At 41.2% G+C, this 19,885-nt stretch overlaps 1 protein-coding gene across 1 annotated transcript in view; it reads left to right on the forward strand.

Moving 5' to 3' along the window:
• The window catches only part of PKHD1 (polycystic kidney and hepatic disease 1 (autosomal recessive)), a 406,355-nt gene that overhangs the window by 209,203 nt on the left and 177,267 nt on the right, over positions 1-19,885 (forward strand). Inside the window, exons 48-50 of the mRNA XM_006765722.1 lie at positions 464-656; positions 2,505-2,700; positions 13,517-13,582. Of these exons, the coding sequence (XP_006765785.1) occupies positions 464-656; positions 2,505-2,700; positions 13,517-13,582 (455 nt within the window). The remainder of the gene's footprint in view (positions 1-463; positions 657-2,504; positions 2,701-13,516; positions 13,583-19,885) is intronic.

The raw sequence follows: 19,885 nt of genomic DNA on the forward strand, positions 1-19,885 counted from the left end.
AGGTGGGCTTGAGAGTCTAGGCACCTCAGGTTCTGGCTCTCAGTCATTGCTCCCAATAAGGATATCTACTGACTATATAATGTATTTTCTGCTGTGGAGAAACCTGGTCTACAGCAAAATTCTGGTCATGGACTTTTTTTTTTTTTTTTAAATAATAGACTATAGTCCTGGTATATGTGAATTCATTGAGATGGCATTTTAGTGGCATCCGTTATGAACGTTACTACCTCCAATCCACCAGACCAGTGACATGCACAGACAATGGAAGGACAGCTTTGCACTGGGCTGTTTTGACGCATGCAGTGACTGCTGGAACCTCCACAGACACACAGAGTAGAAGGGGCCTACAGCATACATGGAGAGAATAGAAGATGAGTCATAACTGATGGAAGAAGAGTACATTAGATACAGGATGAACAAATAACTTAAAACCCATTTTTTTTTCTTTTTAAATTCACGCTAGAACTAATGCTCCGGATGTTTCTTATGACTTAACCTTGACTGACAGCAGAAATAAGACAACCACTGTCAACTATGTGCATGACACATTGTCTAACCCTGATGGCTGGATGGCTCTGCTCTTGGATCAAGAGACCTACTCACTGCGATTTGAGACTCCTTGGACCAACAGATCTCTGCAGGGAATTTATTCAATGGTATGTTCCATTTCCAAGTGCTTCTGATGTTTCCTTCTGTAGAATAATAGTTTGAAGGTATTAGCATCTTTTGGTATTGATAAAGAAAACTGCAGCAGCATTTGACCAGATGAATGTATGACTGTAACTTGAATACAATGTGTGTGTGTGTGTATTTGAAAATTTTATAATCTGTTTAATAAAATTTTCAAGTTTATGTATTTCAAGTTTATATATATTTCACCTTGAGTGCAGATTGGTTCTGCCTGAATTCTTAGGTTTATTAATACAATAAAAAACAGCTTCTAAGCAATCTATAGAATTGTATTCTTATATTTTGGGTTAAGAACCAACTTAACCCAGAGAGGAGTGTTTATAACCCAAGAAAATGCCTTAACAAAGCATTTTTATGTTGCATACTGCCACCTTGTGGTCAAAAATTATCTTGTAAATGAAGGTCTAGGAGTCAAATGGTTAGGGGGAACAAACACAGGAATAGTCATGTAGGAAGTGGGTGCATTTTCTGAAAAAACAAAACAAAAACCAAAAAACAAAACCACACAAAAAAAACCAAGCAAAGGTGGATTCCCTAAAGCTTCTTTTCTTCCTTTGAACACGTTTCTTCCTGTGTCCTAATATTTATATTCCCTACAAGCCCTGAGAGCAGTCTTAGGGAACTAGAGGCTGGTTTAGGTGTGCCATAGTTCTGAGGAGTTCAAAACAGAATCTGTCTTTATCCTCTCACCACCTCTCTGAGAGCAAAGAACTCTTTCCTTCCCTAAAGGTTCCCATGAGAACATTTCATGGAATTTGCATAAGGTAAAGGCAGTCGATTGGTGACTGGTTTCTCTCCTGGCGCACACTCTCCAACTTTGTGATATGGGACAAGTTTCCTGAACCTCTACCTGCCTCACTCTCCTCATCTGTAAAATGGGGCATGAACAGTAACAATCACAGGGGATATTTCAAGGATTGAATGACTTTATGTGAGTCGTACTTAAGCATGTAGCACAGTGGTTCTCAACCTTGGCTGCACATTAGAATCACCTAGGAATCTTTTGAAAAATCCTGATTTCTGGGCTTCATCTTCTGGAAATTCTGTTTCTTTGTTATGGAGTGGGGCCACAACATTAGTAACAAAGAAACAGAATTTCCTGAGGCTGAGGCCCAGAAATCAGGATTTTCAAAAGATTCCCAGGTGATTCTAATGTGCAGCCAAGGTTGAGAACCACTGATGTAGCACATGATACAACAGTGTTCGCTATTGCTGTTATAAATGGATGATACTGCCAACATTGCCTGCCTCTTTAAAGGGATTCCAGACCTAGCTCTGTCTCGTCTAGCTATTTGACCTGGGACAAATCCATCCACTTGTCTGGGCCTTGGTTTTCTCTTGTGTTGATTAAGGAAGTTAAACAAAAGGAAAATTATGGTGTCTTTCCATCTCACCTGGTATGATTTTGTAAACTCTAGTTCTGAGTTTGTTACGAAGTGGATTCAAATAAGCCCATTCCCCAGAAGAAAAGTCGTCTGGGTGTAAACTATCTTATTTCTAAACAACTCAGTGTTGTTTGTAGCTTTTTAAAAAAAATATATTTTATTGATTTTTTTACAGAGAAAAAGGGAGAGGGACAGAGAGAAACATCGATGAGAGAGAAACATTGATCAGCTGCCTCCTGCATACCCCCTACTGGGGATGTGCTCGCAACCAAGGTACATGCTCTTGACCAGAATCGAACCCGGATCCTTTCAGTCTGCAGGCCGATGCTCAATCCACTGAGCCAAACTGGTCAGGGCTGTTTGTAGCTTTTTTTATAGGGGAGTCTTCCTTCCTAAATAAGCTCTATTGTATTTTTTTCTCACTTCAAGTACTCAGCAACATTTGACAACTTTGCTCCTGGGAATTACCTCCGGCTGGTCCACACAGTCCCGTGGCCTTCCCCTGACATCCTCATAAGGTGCGGGAGTCAAGTGGGGCGGTCGTTGCCCTCTCTTCCATCGCCTGGTAAAGACCAAGGCTGTGACTGGTTCTTCAGTAGCCAGTTGAGGCAACTCACCTATCTGGGTAAGTATAATTGCGTGGGCATTTTTAAGGGCACATAGTAAGAAACCACCACTCACTCTTGAATTTTAGACAGTTGTGCTATGAAATGATGGGGAACTGAGGGAGACAGCTGTGTGTTATGGTGAAGTGGATGGGCTTTGAAATCAGACTGCCTGGGTTTAAATCCCAGCTCCAAGCCTTACTAGCTCTGGGACACTGAGCACCTGCTCTTTTTCTCTGAGGCTCAGCCTCCTCACTTATAAAATGAAATAATTGGACCTACCTCAAAAGATAGGAAATTATATAAAGGATAATATGTAAAACTTTTTATCAGAGTGCCTAACCCATACCAAGTGCTTATTAAACATTGTTATTAATATTTTCAATTCACTTTAAGGCACTGTTATATTTGTAGAAAGATCGAGTGCATGGGAAAGACAGGATGGCTTGGTTATGGCCACAGATATTAGGAGCAACAGAGAGGACAGGTGACAGCTACAAAGAGGAGGAATGAAGAGTGAAGTTACTGTGGAAGGTGAGAAGGAAAGCCTTGGAAGGGGATCCAAGGTCAGGAGGGTGCGGAGGCGTGGAGGGCTGATCTGAAAATCTGAGGACTAGGGTGGGCTGTCTCTGTCTTGCATCAGGATATAGCATACAGGAGGCAACCTACTGCTATCTCTCTCTCTCTCTCTCTCTCTCTCTCTCTCTTTCTCTCTCTCTCTCTCTCTCTCTCAAAACAATATACATATCCTCACGTGAGGATTAAAACAAAAAGATGTAGGATGCAGGAACCTCACCTTATAGGACCGGAAACCCTTCTGTGATTGCAGAGTAATAGATGGCTGAAGGATTTCTTTATCATCTTATTGTGCGTATTTCACAGGAGTTTTCTTTTGACTTCCTGGTGTTTGTCTCATATTCTTGTTCTATACCATGTCAGCATTGGTCACTCTGAGCACTGTGATGTCCATTTATACCAACCTCAGCTCAGTGTGGTCCGTAAGGAGAATCTGTCCAAATGGGTCTCTAGAATGTCAATTTTGTTATCAATTAGTCTTAACAGATCCTGGTCAGATTCAGGAGAACTCACAGCTCCTCAAGTCCCAGCCCCTGCTACAAGCCAGTCTTGTCCCTAAGGATATAGAGAGCTGGGCAATTGTCCTGAGTCCCCGGCCCCTCTCCCTTGTGCCTAGCTGTATGTCCACTGAGTCTGAGCTACACTTAAGCCCTGGGATGATGACATGTTAATAGCACCATAGAGGAGAGTATGGTACTTCTCTGATATTTTTATCTTTGCCAAATGGATTGTTGTATATTTTACTTGCATTGAATTGTAATGTTCAGATTTTCTTTCTGATTTGATTCATTCATAAATGTAACCTAAAACTATAAAAACTCAGGAGGGACAGAGAGCCTGTGACTGGTTTACCACTCTGGAGCGGAATACCAGTAGCAAGAGCAAATCGCTGCCATTAATTTTAACTATGACTATTCACTTGGTATATATTATAGAGCAAAATTTAATTTCAAATGGTTCTTGTTCTATTACTTAGTGTGGTCTTCGGAAACATGTCCATTGGTCAGATTCTGTTCATGAGCTGCAGACAAATTTGAATACTCACATAAGCCAAAATGATAAAGGAATATTTGGGGCTTAAAGACAAAATCAAATCAAATCACACAGTTACAGATTTTCTTCCCTTTTGATAGTATTACTTATTGAATTAATAGCAAGTGAAACTATTATTCTATATATACTAGTATATACATATATGGTATAAATACACATACCATAAGTATGTATAAGTATATATATTTACGCATAGATGTACCTCTGCATATGTATATTGTATATATATGATGCGATGAATATTTTAATGTAAAACATTTTAATTAGGTATATAGTTTTTATTAATTTTTACAAAGTTCTTTGTCAGAATACATGGGTATTTCCACCCTTTGAATAATATGAGTTGGAAAAGGAACAGGAAGTCGCAGAGGGTTGGTTGAATGTTTAGTGAACCGGGAGACCCTTGTTCCTTGGAAAGGATTCCTAGGGTTCCAAGTAGTGGCTCTCAGGGTCATTTGTGCCTCCTGTACCCTCTGAGCATAAGGGATAGAGAGGAGGCCAGAGCCACGTCTGTTCCCATTTTTGGGCTGGCACCCTGAGGACACCAGGACCCAGGGGGGAATGGAGGCTCCTCCCGCTCCTCCTCGCTGGTACCCATGCAGCTGTCTTGGGTTGCATGGATTTGGTTTGATCTCCTTTGTGCATCGTTTGCAGCATCTTTAGGAGGGCTCAGGATGCCATGATGCCTAAATGGCAGTGAGGGAATTGCAGCTGGTACCTGTTTCAGTTCTGTGCCATGCATTTCACATATTGGTTAGTTTACTTAATTTTTTTTTTATTTTTTATCATGTGGTATTATAAGTCTGTGATTGGCCCTATTTTACACAAAATACATATAATCTAAGAAGAAAGCCCAAGTACAGACCTCACATTCTGTGTGGACATATTCCTGGATGAAAAATCATCGGGAGAGTTGTGTGTACAAGTTTCATTTCATTGTCGGGAAACTGCTCGGCCTCCTTCAGGTCCCCTGGGTTTCCTGTCAGACTTTCAGGGGGGACAGGGATGGAAGGGTCCTGCTCCTTTTCCTGGCTGGCTTTCACTCGGCGTGCTGCTTCACTGACCATTCATTTGTTGACCACTTCTAAGTGGATCGTCTTTTGTATTGTTTGAGACCTAACCACATCCCCCAGGAGAGGAATTTTTTAAAATCACAATTATATTCATTTCCTGCATTTGGCTACTTCATGTGTTTGATTTAAGATACCCGACTAATCTTAGACATGGCTGAGAATGGGAGAAATCAGAACCCAGGCATTCTAGCTCCTGGCTATGGATCCCTCCACTAGAGTGTGCTGCCTGCCAAAGAATCATTGATCACTGACCAGAAAGGGTGGTGCTGGGGGTGCTGGGCAGGGTCATGGGAGAAGACTTCTCGCTGATCCCCAGTGACAAAGACAAAGAATCCTGTACATATAATATCTTTGACCCTTGCATTTCTCTCTCTACCGAGGCGAGTCTTGTCTTTGTTCCGCAAACATCTTTATGGAATGCAGGTTCTTTGGAAAGCTCATGGCCAGAGCTTAGGGCTTAAGGTTTTAATCAGTGGCTGGCTGGCTATTTTACCTGGGGCATGGAATTATAAATGCTCCATGCCTCAATACCTTCATCTATACAGCGAGGTTAAGAATACTGACTTATCTCTTGGAATTGTGCTACAAAACACCCAAAACATCCTCAGCTGTGATTAGTGTGCCATGTTACCTTGCTCAAAATTTTCTCAAGAGATTATTTCTTTAGAATTTTTTTTTTTTTTATTTCCTCGGAACATTAACAACGTCACAAGCCTTGAACTCATCACTTTTCTGAAAAGGGTCTCATTTTTTTTTTCTTGACTAGATTTTGTTAGATAGCTGAGATTCATGATCATATAACATATATGACATATTGTTCCCATGATTGAAATTTAATACCACTTAAGCAATTTCTACCCACAGAATAAGATAACCTCGTTCATTTAAAGAGATCTTGTAAGGAGATTGGTTCAGGTGGACTTTCTAAATCCCTGAGAATGCTGCCCATGGAGCCACTTACAAAACAGACCACAAGTGAAGTACTGTGTGCTGCGGTTGTGTTAGGACCCAGAGGGGCAGTATTTGATGTGATTAACTATTATGAATGGTGGTTCCGAGACGTAACCTTTATGCCATGCTTGGGATGGGTCTGCCTGTAGAACAAGTGTTCTTTCTCATTTTCAAAGCCGGACTCAAAGCCAGCAAGCCCATCTCCCCATTTATACCATTTGATTCCCTGGCAGCTCCTGGCTCTGCCTGACACAGCCAACTTCCCCCTGCCTCTTTCCCCGCTGTTGTTTTCCAGGGCGGTTTCAGTTCATGGTGAACTATTTTTATTTTTTAGTTACATTAACGCTATGAAATAATTAGTCAGCTAATTAATCTGGTTTACAAGCTTTGTAGGATTCTTCAGCTGTCAGTCAGGCCCAGGCCCGAGGCCTACATCTAGTCTCAGCTCTCTTGCCCATGTGATTCCTGTTGCCATGGCTACTGGCTGCATCTGCTGACACCCCACTCTCTATTTATTGCTTAATTAAGAATTTCACGCTCAGCCCTTATCTGCCTCTAAGAACAAGCGCACACTGTTAAGAAATTCCAAATATAGGCCCAGGCACAAGGAAAGCCTTTCTTGCGGGCTTGGCTGGACGGAGCCCCTCTCAGGATCTTCTCGGCATCCCAGCCGCCACCCTTCAATCAAAAATCGTTAAATGGGACAGAGATAATGAGCATGTCGCATATCAAAAGAAGGATGTTTGCTTGATCCCAAGGAGGAAAAGCTGCTTGTCTCCATCTCAGCTCCACTTCAAAGGGAGATGAGACCCCCTCTTCTGTGGGGCCTGATAAAGCCTCATTTGTTCTGGGCTTGACTTATGCAAAAGGTCTGGTATGTCCGAGTCCCACTGCACAGACGTGGCCTCCCCCCCACCTCTTGCCTCCACCTCCACCAGCCCCTGCCCGGCCTTCCGCACACTGCACACTCGTGTGTCAGCACTTAGGCAGCTGGGTCCCCCAGAGCATCAGGCGGAGCGTGTAATCACCGACTCTCTGCCGACAATGGCCACTTGTAAGGGGGTGGCCAGGAGGAGGTCTTCCTCACAATAGGAACACAATTATTGCAGCTGCTGGGGAGGGCCAGGCTTCTTCCTGTAGAAATAGAATAGGACTTGCTCAAAACAGGGGACGAGGTGGGGGTGAGGGGGAGGTGGTGAGGGTGGACGGGGGGGAGGAAACAATCTTGAGTTGATTATTCATATTCTGACTCCTGGAAGCCCCATGCGGAACCAGTGGGGTTCCAGCAGCTGCTCGTGCGCAGCCCTCTGCTCATAATTGTACATTCTGTCAGGGGTCAACTTACTTTTGACCCTGTCCTTTCATATTGGTAAAAGGCTCTTAAGGACAAACTGTTGGGTTGTGGCAGGGTGCATTAAACACTCACAGGCCCTTCCACTTGCTTTCTCCCCCCACCCAACCAGCAGCCGGTGATAAATTCATATCAGATGCTGAGCCATTCTCCACTGCCCCCCTGAGTTCACACAGCCCTCACCCCGGCACCGCGATGCGGGGACAATGTGTGGGGGCGGCAGCTGAGAGAGCCCGCCTGCTAGGCTCACGGGCCCCTGTGTACCACCTTTCTCTGATCGGACTGAAAAGGGACATGTGTATACAGGCTGGCCAATGCTTGTCTCCAAGTGAACCCCTCGCCAAGATAAAGGCAGGCTGTTTGGCACGAAGCCGGGGCTGTTGTCCATGAGGGCAAGAGGGCTGAAGTAGGGAGACAGATGGACTGTATTGTCTGCGCCAGGTGCCCTGAAGAACTCAAGTCATGGGAGGCTCGGAAAAGATGCTGTTAACTTGCGAGCTGTGAAAATAAGGGATGTTTTCCTAAGCTTGCGGCTAGAAGATCATGGATACTGCTTAGGGTTTCTCTTTTCTCAGAGCACCGGGGGCACGGGGCTGGAGCAGGCGGCTGCCTGGACCCTTCTGCTCTTGAGCTGGTCCAGAAGACCCTGTGCTGCTCCTTGGGATGGAATGCTGCTAGGGTCTAAGATGGAGAGCTGACTCAGCCGGCTGCCAGATCTCTTTGGGAGGATTTTATAAGCAGAGCAGAATCGTAATTCTTCGAAACTCTGCAGACATGCCATGCTGTGTCCCTCTAAGGCAATCTATAGCATTCTAGTTAATAAATTAATTTACATTCTTATAGAAAACTCATTCCCCCAAGATCCCCAAGGATTTTTACGGGTAATATGGCGAACTGACTTCAGGGAAATGCAGTAAACTTCATGGCAAAAATACAGAGAATGGAACAGGAGCTGGAAAGGTGAGAAGGGATTTTGCCTCTTGATGACAAGCAACTTCTTCAAAAGGAAAAGGAAGGAAGAAAGGGAGGGATGGAAAGAAAGAAGGAAGGAAGGAAAACTAAGAAGCCAGAATCAAATACTTTTTCTAGGGATCCCTGATTAAGGAACTAATGCTTAGTGACACTGGCAGCTACCCTTCATTCACAAAGGGCCGGGCACAGGTGGCCATTAAAATGATCACCTCACATCTTATATTTTGGGAATATAACGTAGGTTGCAAGCTTTTGGTACAATTGATTAAAAGTAAGAAGTGTGAACATAAGGATCTCTTTTTTATTTGGGTCTCCTCACTTGTTAAGAACACCTGCTTCTGAGAACAAACCACATTTTTGAGAGTATGGATGAGAGAAGTTGTAAAATTCCTCAATTTGGTGCCTTCTAAGTGTGCCTCATGGGCAGACAGCTGGAATGCATGGTACCAGGCCCATCCCTCTAAGTGCTGGTTCTGTAGGTCTGCACAGGGCCCAGGAAATCACAGATGCCCCATAGGTGGCAAACATTTATCTGCATCAGAATAACAATTGTTATTGTGTGCTAAGTTAATTAAGAAGATTTAATTGAGCTAACTCTTAGGACTGTGGTTAATGCAGATCTATCTATCTGTTGGTGTTTCGGTCAAGTTCTTTTACTCTTACACTTAAAAAAAAATCACTCTTTCAAGGATGCATGTCCCTGGGGGTAATAGAGGAATCAAAGGGGATCACAGAATTTTCATAAAATGTTTCTGTGAAGGTTTTTAAAAGACTCTGTGTTCTAAAGGCCAAGGTAACTCTGTGACTGTCTCTAAAGCTGGAGTCAGACGGCAGTGTGGTCTTGTGAACCAGACCTGCCCAGGGACCAACTGACAAGCAGCCTTCTCTGTGTTTAAGTAACGGAGGCTAATGTCTGGGGAGCCAGGTCCAGTTCATTGAACAGGTAGGTAGAAACAGCCCGTGTGTGAGGCAGATCGGGGGAAAAGAGGTGGTGGTAGAAGACAGGGCAAGCTAAGCTGAAAATGCAGAGAGAGGACCAAATCCGACAACAGCTAGAGAAGGCGAAGGCATGGGCCAGGGTGAGAATGGACCAAATCTGCTGACACAGATCCCAGTGGCCGTTTTGTGTTCTCTCCATGTGTAGGCAATGGCTGACTCACCTATATGCATGTGGGCTGAACGAGAGCTCCTAATATGTGCCTAAACCTGAAGGGCAAAGTGGGAATGGGAATATAAATAAAGAATAAAACAGGAAAGGAATCTGTAACCTGCTAAGATGCCACGTATTTCTTTCCATGTAGGTACCTATTTATCGCTCTAAATTCTAAGAGAGAATTATTCATTTTTCTCTTTCTTAGTGCCCCAGTGAGGACACAATTCGCCAGCACAGCACATAGCTCTGGTGGGCACTGGTATCATTTCTAGCTGAGCATCTCTCTTTCCTCTTACCGGGAGCTATTTTCTTAGCACTTTTCCCTCTTCCTCCTATCTGAGCTTGCTAGCTCAGATCATATAACACTTGTCAGCATAATTTGGCAATAATTGACCCATATACTTCTTTTCTTTTTGAGGACCAACCAGATATTCTTACAATCTGGGAAGGATCAACTGCAGTAAGTCTCCATTTATAAACAGAGCAGATTAACCATTCTCGTATTACAAACACAGAATCAGAAATCAAGCACTGAGAAAACATATGTACAATATCACAGCTTGTATAATGCTTTTAAACTCTTCCCGAGACAATACCTTTATTCTCAAATGATTTTCGTATTTATCCAAATTGGAAATGACACTTAACATTTACCCTGTCTTTTTAGAGTCAAAGCACTTAACAGATTTTAGCAGAGCTGGTTACATTGCTTACAGCTCTATACCATGGCTCATCATGATTAGGCGCAGCTGTAAAAAGAATAAAAAGCGTATTTCTTGGGTTTTGTTATCTGGCTCTTAGAATCATAAGCATGTCATAATAACAGTGGCGATAATAGCTGACTTTATTTTCCATTATGTGCCAGGCACTGCACTCAGTGTATTACATTGCTTCATCTTTTCTTCCCAGTAATGTTTTGAGGTAGATAGTAGGATTATTCCCATTTTTTAGAGAAAGTGACCGAGGTTCAGATGGTGAGTAACTTGTCAGGTGCCCACATCTAGGAACTGAAAGACCCAGAATTCAAATTTAGGCTCTTGGACTCCAGCATCCACATTCTTCCCCACCACTCTCTATAACACCACTCTCACGACGCGGCAATGGTGTTTGGAAAGAATTAGCCCTCCAAGCCATGCTCACATGCTCTGACCCAGTCCGCAGAAGGGCATGTATAAGTAGTGGTGGGATAGAAAACCAGACTCTTCTACTTTTGATAACTTTCCTCCATTTCCACTGGCACAGAAACTACTTTTCTGAGACTGAATGGTATTCACACACTTGCTTGAATGAAGCGAACAGTAGCTCTTCAGTGTACCCTTTCAGTGTCTGTTTAGGGGCAGAAGATTTAGAGGAGGTGGGAACACGCAGCTGAACAAGGTCAATGGCCACTCAGTTCAGAAGCCGCTGGTGCAGAGCTACAGACGTGAGAGCTCCCTGAGCCAGGAAGCCTTGATTGACCAAGAACAGGACCTGGGCAAGTGACTTAGTGAATGAAAGGACGTGGGACAGCCTGTGTTGGGAGTTAGATATGTTGAGGATTAGCCTTTCCAGTTTTAAGGCTACTCATCACGATGATAACTATAATGTGCTGTAAGTACAGTATCTTTTTCACTAGGGGACTTTGGATATATTGATTATGTTCCTGCTACTTCAGATTTCATCATCTACCTAGTGGGGAAAATTGTTTCTATTCTACCCTTCCTCCACCCACTCCTCTTGTAAGTTAAATAAATCTATAAAATGACTAGAGTGACTTGAAGCACACCTTTATCAGTAACTACTTGTTTGCTTTCCTTACCTCAGTGGCTGGGTGTTAGGGAGAGGGCAGGGACGCCCTGAAATCTACAACCTCCTGGAATCTGTTAACAAGACTGATTTTTATAATATCTCTAAGTGAACTGACTTCCCTTTCCAAATGATTCCCGGAATTTATTCTCATTTTCCTTTCTTAGAGTTTGATTCTGTTATAATATTTCAATTCCTTTTGCGGAAGGGTATTCTATTGTTACTGCCTTTGCTTGGTTTTAGATATCATCTTGTTCATATTCTCTTTCGCTTCTCTTTCCGTTTGAGCTTAACTTTTGTAGAATTTTGTTTTTTGGTTCCTTAAGAGGATTCTTTCCTACTTTTATTTGTTTAACTTGTTGAAATTGTCAGTTACGTCCTGAGTATCCAGGGTAGAGCACTATAAACTTAGGATTTCTAGATTGGTCCATGAAAATTAAGTATTCAGCAATGTTTAATGTCCTAAAGTACATGAGAAAAATCTCTTCCAGTAAGATTTAAAGACAAAGCAAACTAACAATGGATGCAATTGTTATCCTAAATTAAACAGTTGGTGCTGGATAAATATTTGCTACATTGAGAGCTAGCTTAGGCTAAATATCACAGTATCGTTTTAAAGCACTTTTTAACTTTAGGAAATGCATAGGTCAGTGTGAGCAGAAGTGGATAAGTTAAACATTCTAGAATAAAAAAAGAGATAAGATGCTAGGCTAGTGGCTTTATTGTTATTAATACTAAAGGCAGAAAACTGGGTGAACTATGCAACAGGACAGAGAAACAATATAAGTGAAGTCTTAGAAGTAGTGATGAAGTAGAACATGGAAAAGAACATGCTGGCCATTGTACCTGACAAACTCATGCCTTTTATAATGGGAAGAAATTAAACTGAGAACAATTATCAAAATCTGCCTAGAAGAATAGGAGAGGTCTCATCATAGATTCCTTTGGGGGTGATTTTCTTTGTAATATTCAAAATCCTATGCTTTATAATTAGGAAGAACGATCCTTGTTCTATTTCATTCTGTGGTAGAGGAAGGGCTCAAGGTCTCAGGGAATGGCCAGCGGAGAGTGTGGGTTTGGCCAAGGTCTCAAGGCTGCAGCCTTTAGCAGCACCGGGCCCTCCAGTGGTGGGGAGGTGCTGGCTCCCATGACATCTGATAAGGCAGAAAGGTAATTAACCAATAAGAGACAAGGTGTTACTGAAAAGTGGAGTTCGGGCACCTGATTACTAATTAATCAGGCGTGAGAGCACCTTGTAGATGCATTCACTATTTAATTATAGCAGCCTCTCTTGGCAAAGGAGCATATGTTCCCAGCTTAATCTACTGGTTTATACTGACATCAAATTGTCATTATCAGAAAGAATCAGGCCTTTTGATTATTTCCACTAATTTATTGAACACTTAAAATTAATGAACCTCAGGCCTTTTAAATGTACTCAGTTGGTTTGGAAGATGGGAGGGAAAAGGGGGGTGGGGTGGAGAAAAGCCTTCATTAAAAGGACAATTTGTTTGGATAAAGGTAAAGCAAATACATTTCATGGGTGATCTGAACTCTGTTGCTAAAAATCATGAATTCTACAAGCTGAGCTTTCAAAATGACAGAGAAGAAATAGGGTATGAGGTGTGCCCTGCTGCCCAACATTGGCTTCCAAAGGACATATGCCTAAAGGTTTTTATAGCCTATTTATGTGCCAAATCTCTAGGAGACCTCACTGCAGTTAAGTTTAATGAAATAAAAGCAAAGAAAATCAAATGTTGGAAATCAATTGTTAGACTAACTAATAAGGATTTTATTTTTTATTTTGAAAATTTCATTATGTTGGGGAGAATATAGCACAAAGCTTCCTTTCTCACATATGAATATCCTTCGTATTAAGACACTCTTTGCATCATATCCAAGTTGTGGCTTTTTGTCTTCAGTTTCAGGTGAAGGTCAAGTCCAAGTGATTGTCCAGGTGAAGGAAGGTGTGCCCCCAACTATTTCAGGTGAGTATTAACCCACAAAGTAGAAGTGCCTGGCACATCACAATGTCCTCCAATAATAGTTCCACAAATTCTTCCTATCATATTGTTTGTAAAGAGGCAAGTATCAGTCCTAATGGTTTTATGCCTCACTGCTCTCTATTGTGTCAGCCCTATTGCTAAGATGTGTCTGTATGTTAAAGAAAGATATACGAAGGAACATTTCAAAACATTGGAAAGTAAGAATGAAAAGATGTAAATAAGCACATTTTATAAATTATGGACCAGATGTGCACACAGGAGTCCAGATCTGCAGATGGGCCATTAGGCCCCCAAAAAACGGAAAGAAAAATTCAGGGTATCTCAAACCTTTAATTGATCCCAGTAATTTTAGGAAATCAGGGTAAACAAACCATCCCCCAAAGTCAGATGGTTCTGTGAAATCTTTCTAACTCATAAAAGCCAAATTTTCAAAGACGAAATGACTCATAAGCACCTTCTAATGTGTTTCATTGTTTGTTTTTGTTTATCCTGAGTCAGTTTACCTATACATTGGCAGCAGGGAGAAATCTTTTCAAAGGCTGAGTTTTCGTTTGATTCCCAGTGGCATTTTTGTTATACGTCAGAGCAGAACCCATGCTAATCAGAAAATGGTAATTCCTCCATTGAAATGAATAAATAATTGAAGTAAAACTATAAAGTAGAAGTACTGATGGTTGCTAATCCATGCTTATTGGACTAGAAGAAATGTGATTCTTTGTTTTCATAACTGTTTCTGCTCTGTCATAGCATTTTGATCTTTGTAGCCGATCTTCCTTCCTTCCTTTCTCTCCCTTTCTTCCTTCCTTCCTTCCTCTCCCTTTCCTTCCTTCCTTCCTTCCTTCCTTCCTTCCTTCCTTCCTTTCCTTCTTTCTGCTCTTTTCTTTTCTTTTGAAATATCTAAGAGGCTTTATTTATTCTCATCATGAAGCAACTTCTTTTTCTATTTTTAAATTTTAAAAAATTTATCTTGCAATTATAGTTGATGTACAATATCATATTAGTTTCAGGTGTACAGCATAGTGATGAGACATTTATATACCATATGAAGTGATCCCCCCAATGAATCTGGTATCCATCTGGCACCATACATAGTTGTTACATGATCATGGACTATACTCTCTATTTTGTACTTTACATCCCCATGATTATTTTCATAGCTGGCAATTTGTACCTCTTAGTCCCTTTCACCTTCTTCTATCATCTTCCTAACACCTCTTCCATTTGGCGACCATCAGTTTGTTCTCTGTATCTATGAGTTTGTTTCTGTTTTGTTTTAGGTGGCTCATAAAAGCCTTAATAATTGAGTGCCTCTCATGTGAGGTACAAGAGGAGACAGCAGTGGGCAATGGCCTTTGACTTTATGGGGTCTTATGGTCACTTGGGATGTCAATCAAATGACTGACTAAATTTCCTTTAAAATAACTGTTATTAAGGGAAAATATCTTACAGTTCTCTCTTCTCTGAAAGTTCTGTGTTCAGAATCCCCAAAAAGACATGAGATCAGTTAGGTCAGTCCCCATTTTGTAAAGAATCTAGCTACTGGGGAAGCTCTTGTGCTAGGACCCTTCAGAGGATACTGGGCCATTTATGGTGGCCATTCCTGGTCCAACTAGCTGTAGCCAGGGTAGCCACAGCACTTAGTATGAAGATTTCTGTGTGAAGGACTCTTTGGAAGACACTGTGGGTGGCCAGCATCCAGGGACTTTTCAGCAGGGCCAGTTTAACTGGGAGATGCTTCATTTGGTTTCTCAGTTACAACATGATGAATAAATAGAAAGCCAATGCTTTATGGAAGTGTAGACTTTTAATAAGGAAAGAAACACCATAGGCTGTCCTATCCAATTGCCTCATTTTATGAATGAGAACATTTGAGCTTAGAGATTAAGGTTTACTTGGTCATATCAGTAGTGAGTGGTTAACCTGGATGAGAACTCAGTTTCCAAGTTCATTCAAATGTTCTTTCTGCTTTACCATATACTTGCTAAAGTACTTAAACTCCCTTTTATGGCATATGTGAATTTATGAATTAGATCAGAACCAATTACATATAGCCAGTTTTTCTAGCCTATAAATTTGGGACAGAAACTACTCCAAAATGCAGGGAGTTACAGAGTTAGTACATTACCATTCTTTAGAAATAAATTCGGATATTAATGTGGTTCTCAGACATAGGCTAATTTCCATAGTTTAGGGTATATGCAGATGGAAAAATTTAAATAATTATGGGTGTATTTTGTGTAATGAATAGCTCTATGAAAAACAGTAAAATTATTGCAGTATTGAAAATTCTTTTTTCCCCAGCAAACATTTATTTTTAAGCTTTTGTTTAATTTCAGACTTACAGAAAATTTGCAAGAGTAGTACAAAGAATTTCCATATACATTTAACCTAATTTCCCCCAATATTAACGTTTTACCAATTAACATTAACGAAAATTCTTGATCAATACAAGAATGGAATAATTCATGGAGTTCTATCTATATGTTAACCTATTCAGAGATTCAATAGAGTTGTAATGTAGACGAAACATTTTGGGTTAAGGTTTCTTGCTGCAGAGAGGATCTTAACTCACTCATTTAACTAAAGGCTTATTCTGTGTACAAGATTGTGCTGGTCACTGTGGAAATCATAGACAGGAAACTAGAGATAGCAGAAGTTAGGGGACATATGGGCCAGTTATGGGGAGAGCAGAGGAGGTGATGTGATGTAAATTGTTGTTTGAGTACTTAATGGTTTGGGGTACAGATTTATGTGAATTTGGGTCAAGATGGTACCTAGTTTTCTGAATACCCCAGTGAAGGCCTTTCATGCTCCCCCAACACTGTGGCTTTATTGGTTTCCTCTCAGTGCCCATGGTGATTTATAAAAGATGGGAGGCAAGGGGATGGGTAAGTGAAGCAACCACTTTGATGGAAGATAAAAATATTTCTGAAGAGGCTTTTCCTCAACCATGTTGTTTCTTTAATGGACGCTAATTTCAAATGCTGTCCGTAGTCATATGAGAACATTGAGATGATCAGATAGTCTCTCCCTAAATTTGCCAACCCTTGTCCCAGAGATCTAAGTCTATTTCCTTTTCTCTGGTCTCTGAGAATCTGTCACCCTTGTCCTGTTTAAAGTCAGCCCATCCCTTCCAGCACCTTCTGAACTTTGTGCCATCAGGAAATAACTTTGTCTTGTGCAGTTAGCCTGCCCTTCTTTACTGGCTCCTTTGTGTATTGCTTCCCAATTAAAATAAAATAAAGCAAAAAATGTATGAATACTTACCTAATCCTTTTCTAGTTGATATCTCATCTTCAAACTTCTCTAAATACTAGTAGCTTCCTCTTTATGCAGAGCCATAAAAAGCTGGGGCAGATGAAGGGTTAAGGTGGAAAGGGCAATATATAGCTGAGATATGAGGTTCAAACCACCTCAAATTTTGATTGTCGTTGAGTGACAGATCTGTAGAGGAAAGCAGGGTGAGGCTTCATTCTAAATGGTGGTCCTGACCAAAATTTATGGACTCCAGTTTCAAGATAAATCTAACTTATCTAAAGGTTGGGAAGACAGAACAGAGGCTGAGAGTCTCAAAGTTTAAAGATTCCTCAGTAAGCTCTGTGGATATTCTGACCCAGTGTCTTACTTGCTTTTCTCTCCACTGCGTCCCTCAATCCACTGTAATCCACAGTGGATTCCCCCCTTGAGAACTCCTCCACTGGGACTGCTCTCATCCTGATCACTCATGCCTTGGTCGCCTAGTTCAATAGCCACTTCTTGTTCCTTCTCTCATCAGAAATTTGCTATTAACAAGGTCACATTTTTCCGTTTGGACATTTATTTCTTAAGTTTCTAAGAAATTCTCTCCTGGTTCTCCCTGAAAACCTCTGACTGCTTCTTCTTTCACTGTCAGAGGCTCTTTTTCTCTCCTCACTTTTCTATATTAAATAATAGTCATGTAGAAGCTAGGTAGTAACTGTATGGGAATCTAATAACCACGCAGGAGAATAAGATGTTTCCTTATCCATTCACTATATAGATTGTATAGAATAATCAAATTCCTTCATAATAACATCCCTTGGGACAGCTACTTTAAGATTTATTTTGTTCAATTAAAGACATTTTTAGCCTTTGTATAAATGAGAGTGAAGATGACTAAAGGGAAGAATGTTTGTTTCCCACATCTGCAATATAAAATTGAAGTAATTATGGGTTTTTGAGGTTTGGCATAGGGTTTTGAAGAACCTAGTCATTGCCTGTTTAAAATATCACTGGAAATAAGGCTTCAGGACATCTTTTTTTCTGGTGCTTGTGGTTCTAGTTAGTGGCCACTTCAACAAATGTTCCCACCCTATCCCCACTTGAATATTTAGGGTGTAGTATTGGAAAGGAGTAAATATTGGGAAGAAACTTAGGAAGGTATTACAGTATTAGTTTTTATAAAATATAGAGAGAGCCTCTTCTGAGTGAGGCTTATTTCTAGACATTGACTGATTCCCATGATATGGGATATGTTTTATGCTAATTAAATTGACATCTATCTATCTATCTATCTATCTATCTCCTTCCCTCTCTCCCTCCCTCTATATTTATCCATCCTTTGAAATTATCCTGGGACCCTAAGTAGGCCATGTCATCCTGGGGAGTTGGGATCAGGTAGACAAAACAATTGGGTGTTCCCTATGGTTCTGGCCATAGGCTTTTCTCTTTTCATACCACAGACTCTGGAACTATCACAAATATCCTCAGTTTCAAATATGGCCTCTTGGACTGATAACATCAAAATCCATCTCTCTGACTCAGAACCTTTTTCCATCCTTCAGATTCATATCCATTCTCTGCTTGCTGTATATTTTCACCTGGAGGCCTCACAGGCACCCTGAACTCCATATGGCCGAAAGAGAATTCATTAATACATGTCCTAATGGGCATCTCTATCTCTGCCCGTCAGCACCCATGATGGAAATGCAGAGGCTTCTCCATCTTTGTTACTCTTCACATATTCATCTCTGATTGTTTTTGCAGCCTCATTTGCCTCCTTACAAACTGCCCGTAGTTCTTCCACTTGATCTTTTATTTCTTCCCATTGCTCGTGCTCATTCCTCTGTCTAGAGTGCAGATTCTCACCACATACCCTCACCATATCTCACTCCCCCTTTACCTTTATAGCTCCTGAGCCTTTCAAATGCAGCCCAGATCTTCCCCCCTAGGAAGCCTGCCCTGGCAAGGTCTCATTTCCTCCCTTGCTCCGGTACCATTAAAGAGAAATCCCTTCAGAGCTCTATCCTCCCAATATTTACTTACACAACTTACATATGCTATTAGCTCCTTGGGGCAAAGTGTGGTGTAGTATTTCTTTTTGTATCCCTACATTTTTAAGGCAATTCTGTAGAGAAGACATTGATTATTTATGGTTATGAGCTTAGCAAGTAATGAATGAGATCTGCCCCTCCCACCAATCATGTGAGATCCCCCATCATATGAGTTCTTGAAACTCCCAGGAAATTTTTCTAGCGTGAGAAGAAACTATTTTTCCTAGAACAAATGTATTCCCTCTATAATACTTAATTTCATTTGTGGTTTAATTTGAACTACTTAAAATATTACTGAATAAAAGAAGATCTGTGCTGGAAGAAGAATGTTTAGTCATCTGTGAATCTTTTCATCCTTTTCTGAGACAATTTCTCTGCCCCGTGACTGTAGCAGGGATCATATTCCAGTAAAGAACATGTGGGTACAATTCAGCATGGTGTGCGTGATGTGATGCTGGGCATTCCTCATTGGAAATCAGTCGATTTATGTTTCAATTCCCTGATGAAGAGGCCAGTAGGAGGGCTGAAAAGAAAATGCTGGTTGATCATCAGTGGTCGAATCAATAAAAACCATTTGGAACATAGGAACTGTATGTAAATTATTGCAATGAGTGGTGTCCAAATTATTATCCTGCTTTTAATATCCATTAAGAGCTATGAGAAGATCATACCTTTTGATTCAGTGATTCTATTTGAAGAAGAAATCAGCTTAAATACCAAATATTAGAAATTAAGTAAATTATGGACTTTTCATATAGAATACTAGAGGCCCAGTGCACACGGGTAGGGTCCCTAGGCCTGGCCAGCGGTCAGGGCCAATCGGGGCCTTCCAGCTACTGGCTGGGGCCTCCTGGCGGTCAGCACACTTTATAGCAAGCAATCCAACTCCTGGTCTCCCGGTTGAACTCCCGAGGGGACACTTTGCATATTAGCCTTTTATATATATAGATGCCTTTCCCTTTTAACCTCACTTTCTCTGCTTGGAATTCGCTTT

This window comes from Myotis davidii, unplaced genomic scaffold, assembly GCF_000327345.1.
Source record: "Myotis davidii unplaced genomic scaffold, ASM32734v1 scaffold240, whole genome shotgun sequence".
Taxonomy (NCBI): Eukaryota; Metazoa; Chordata; class Mammalia; order Chiroptera; family Vespertilionidae; genus Myotis; species Myotis davidii.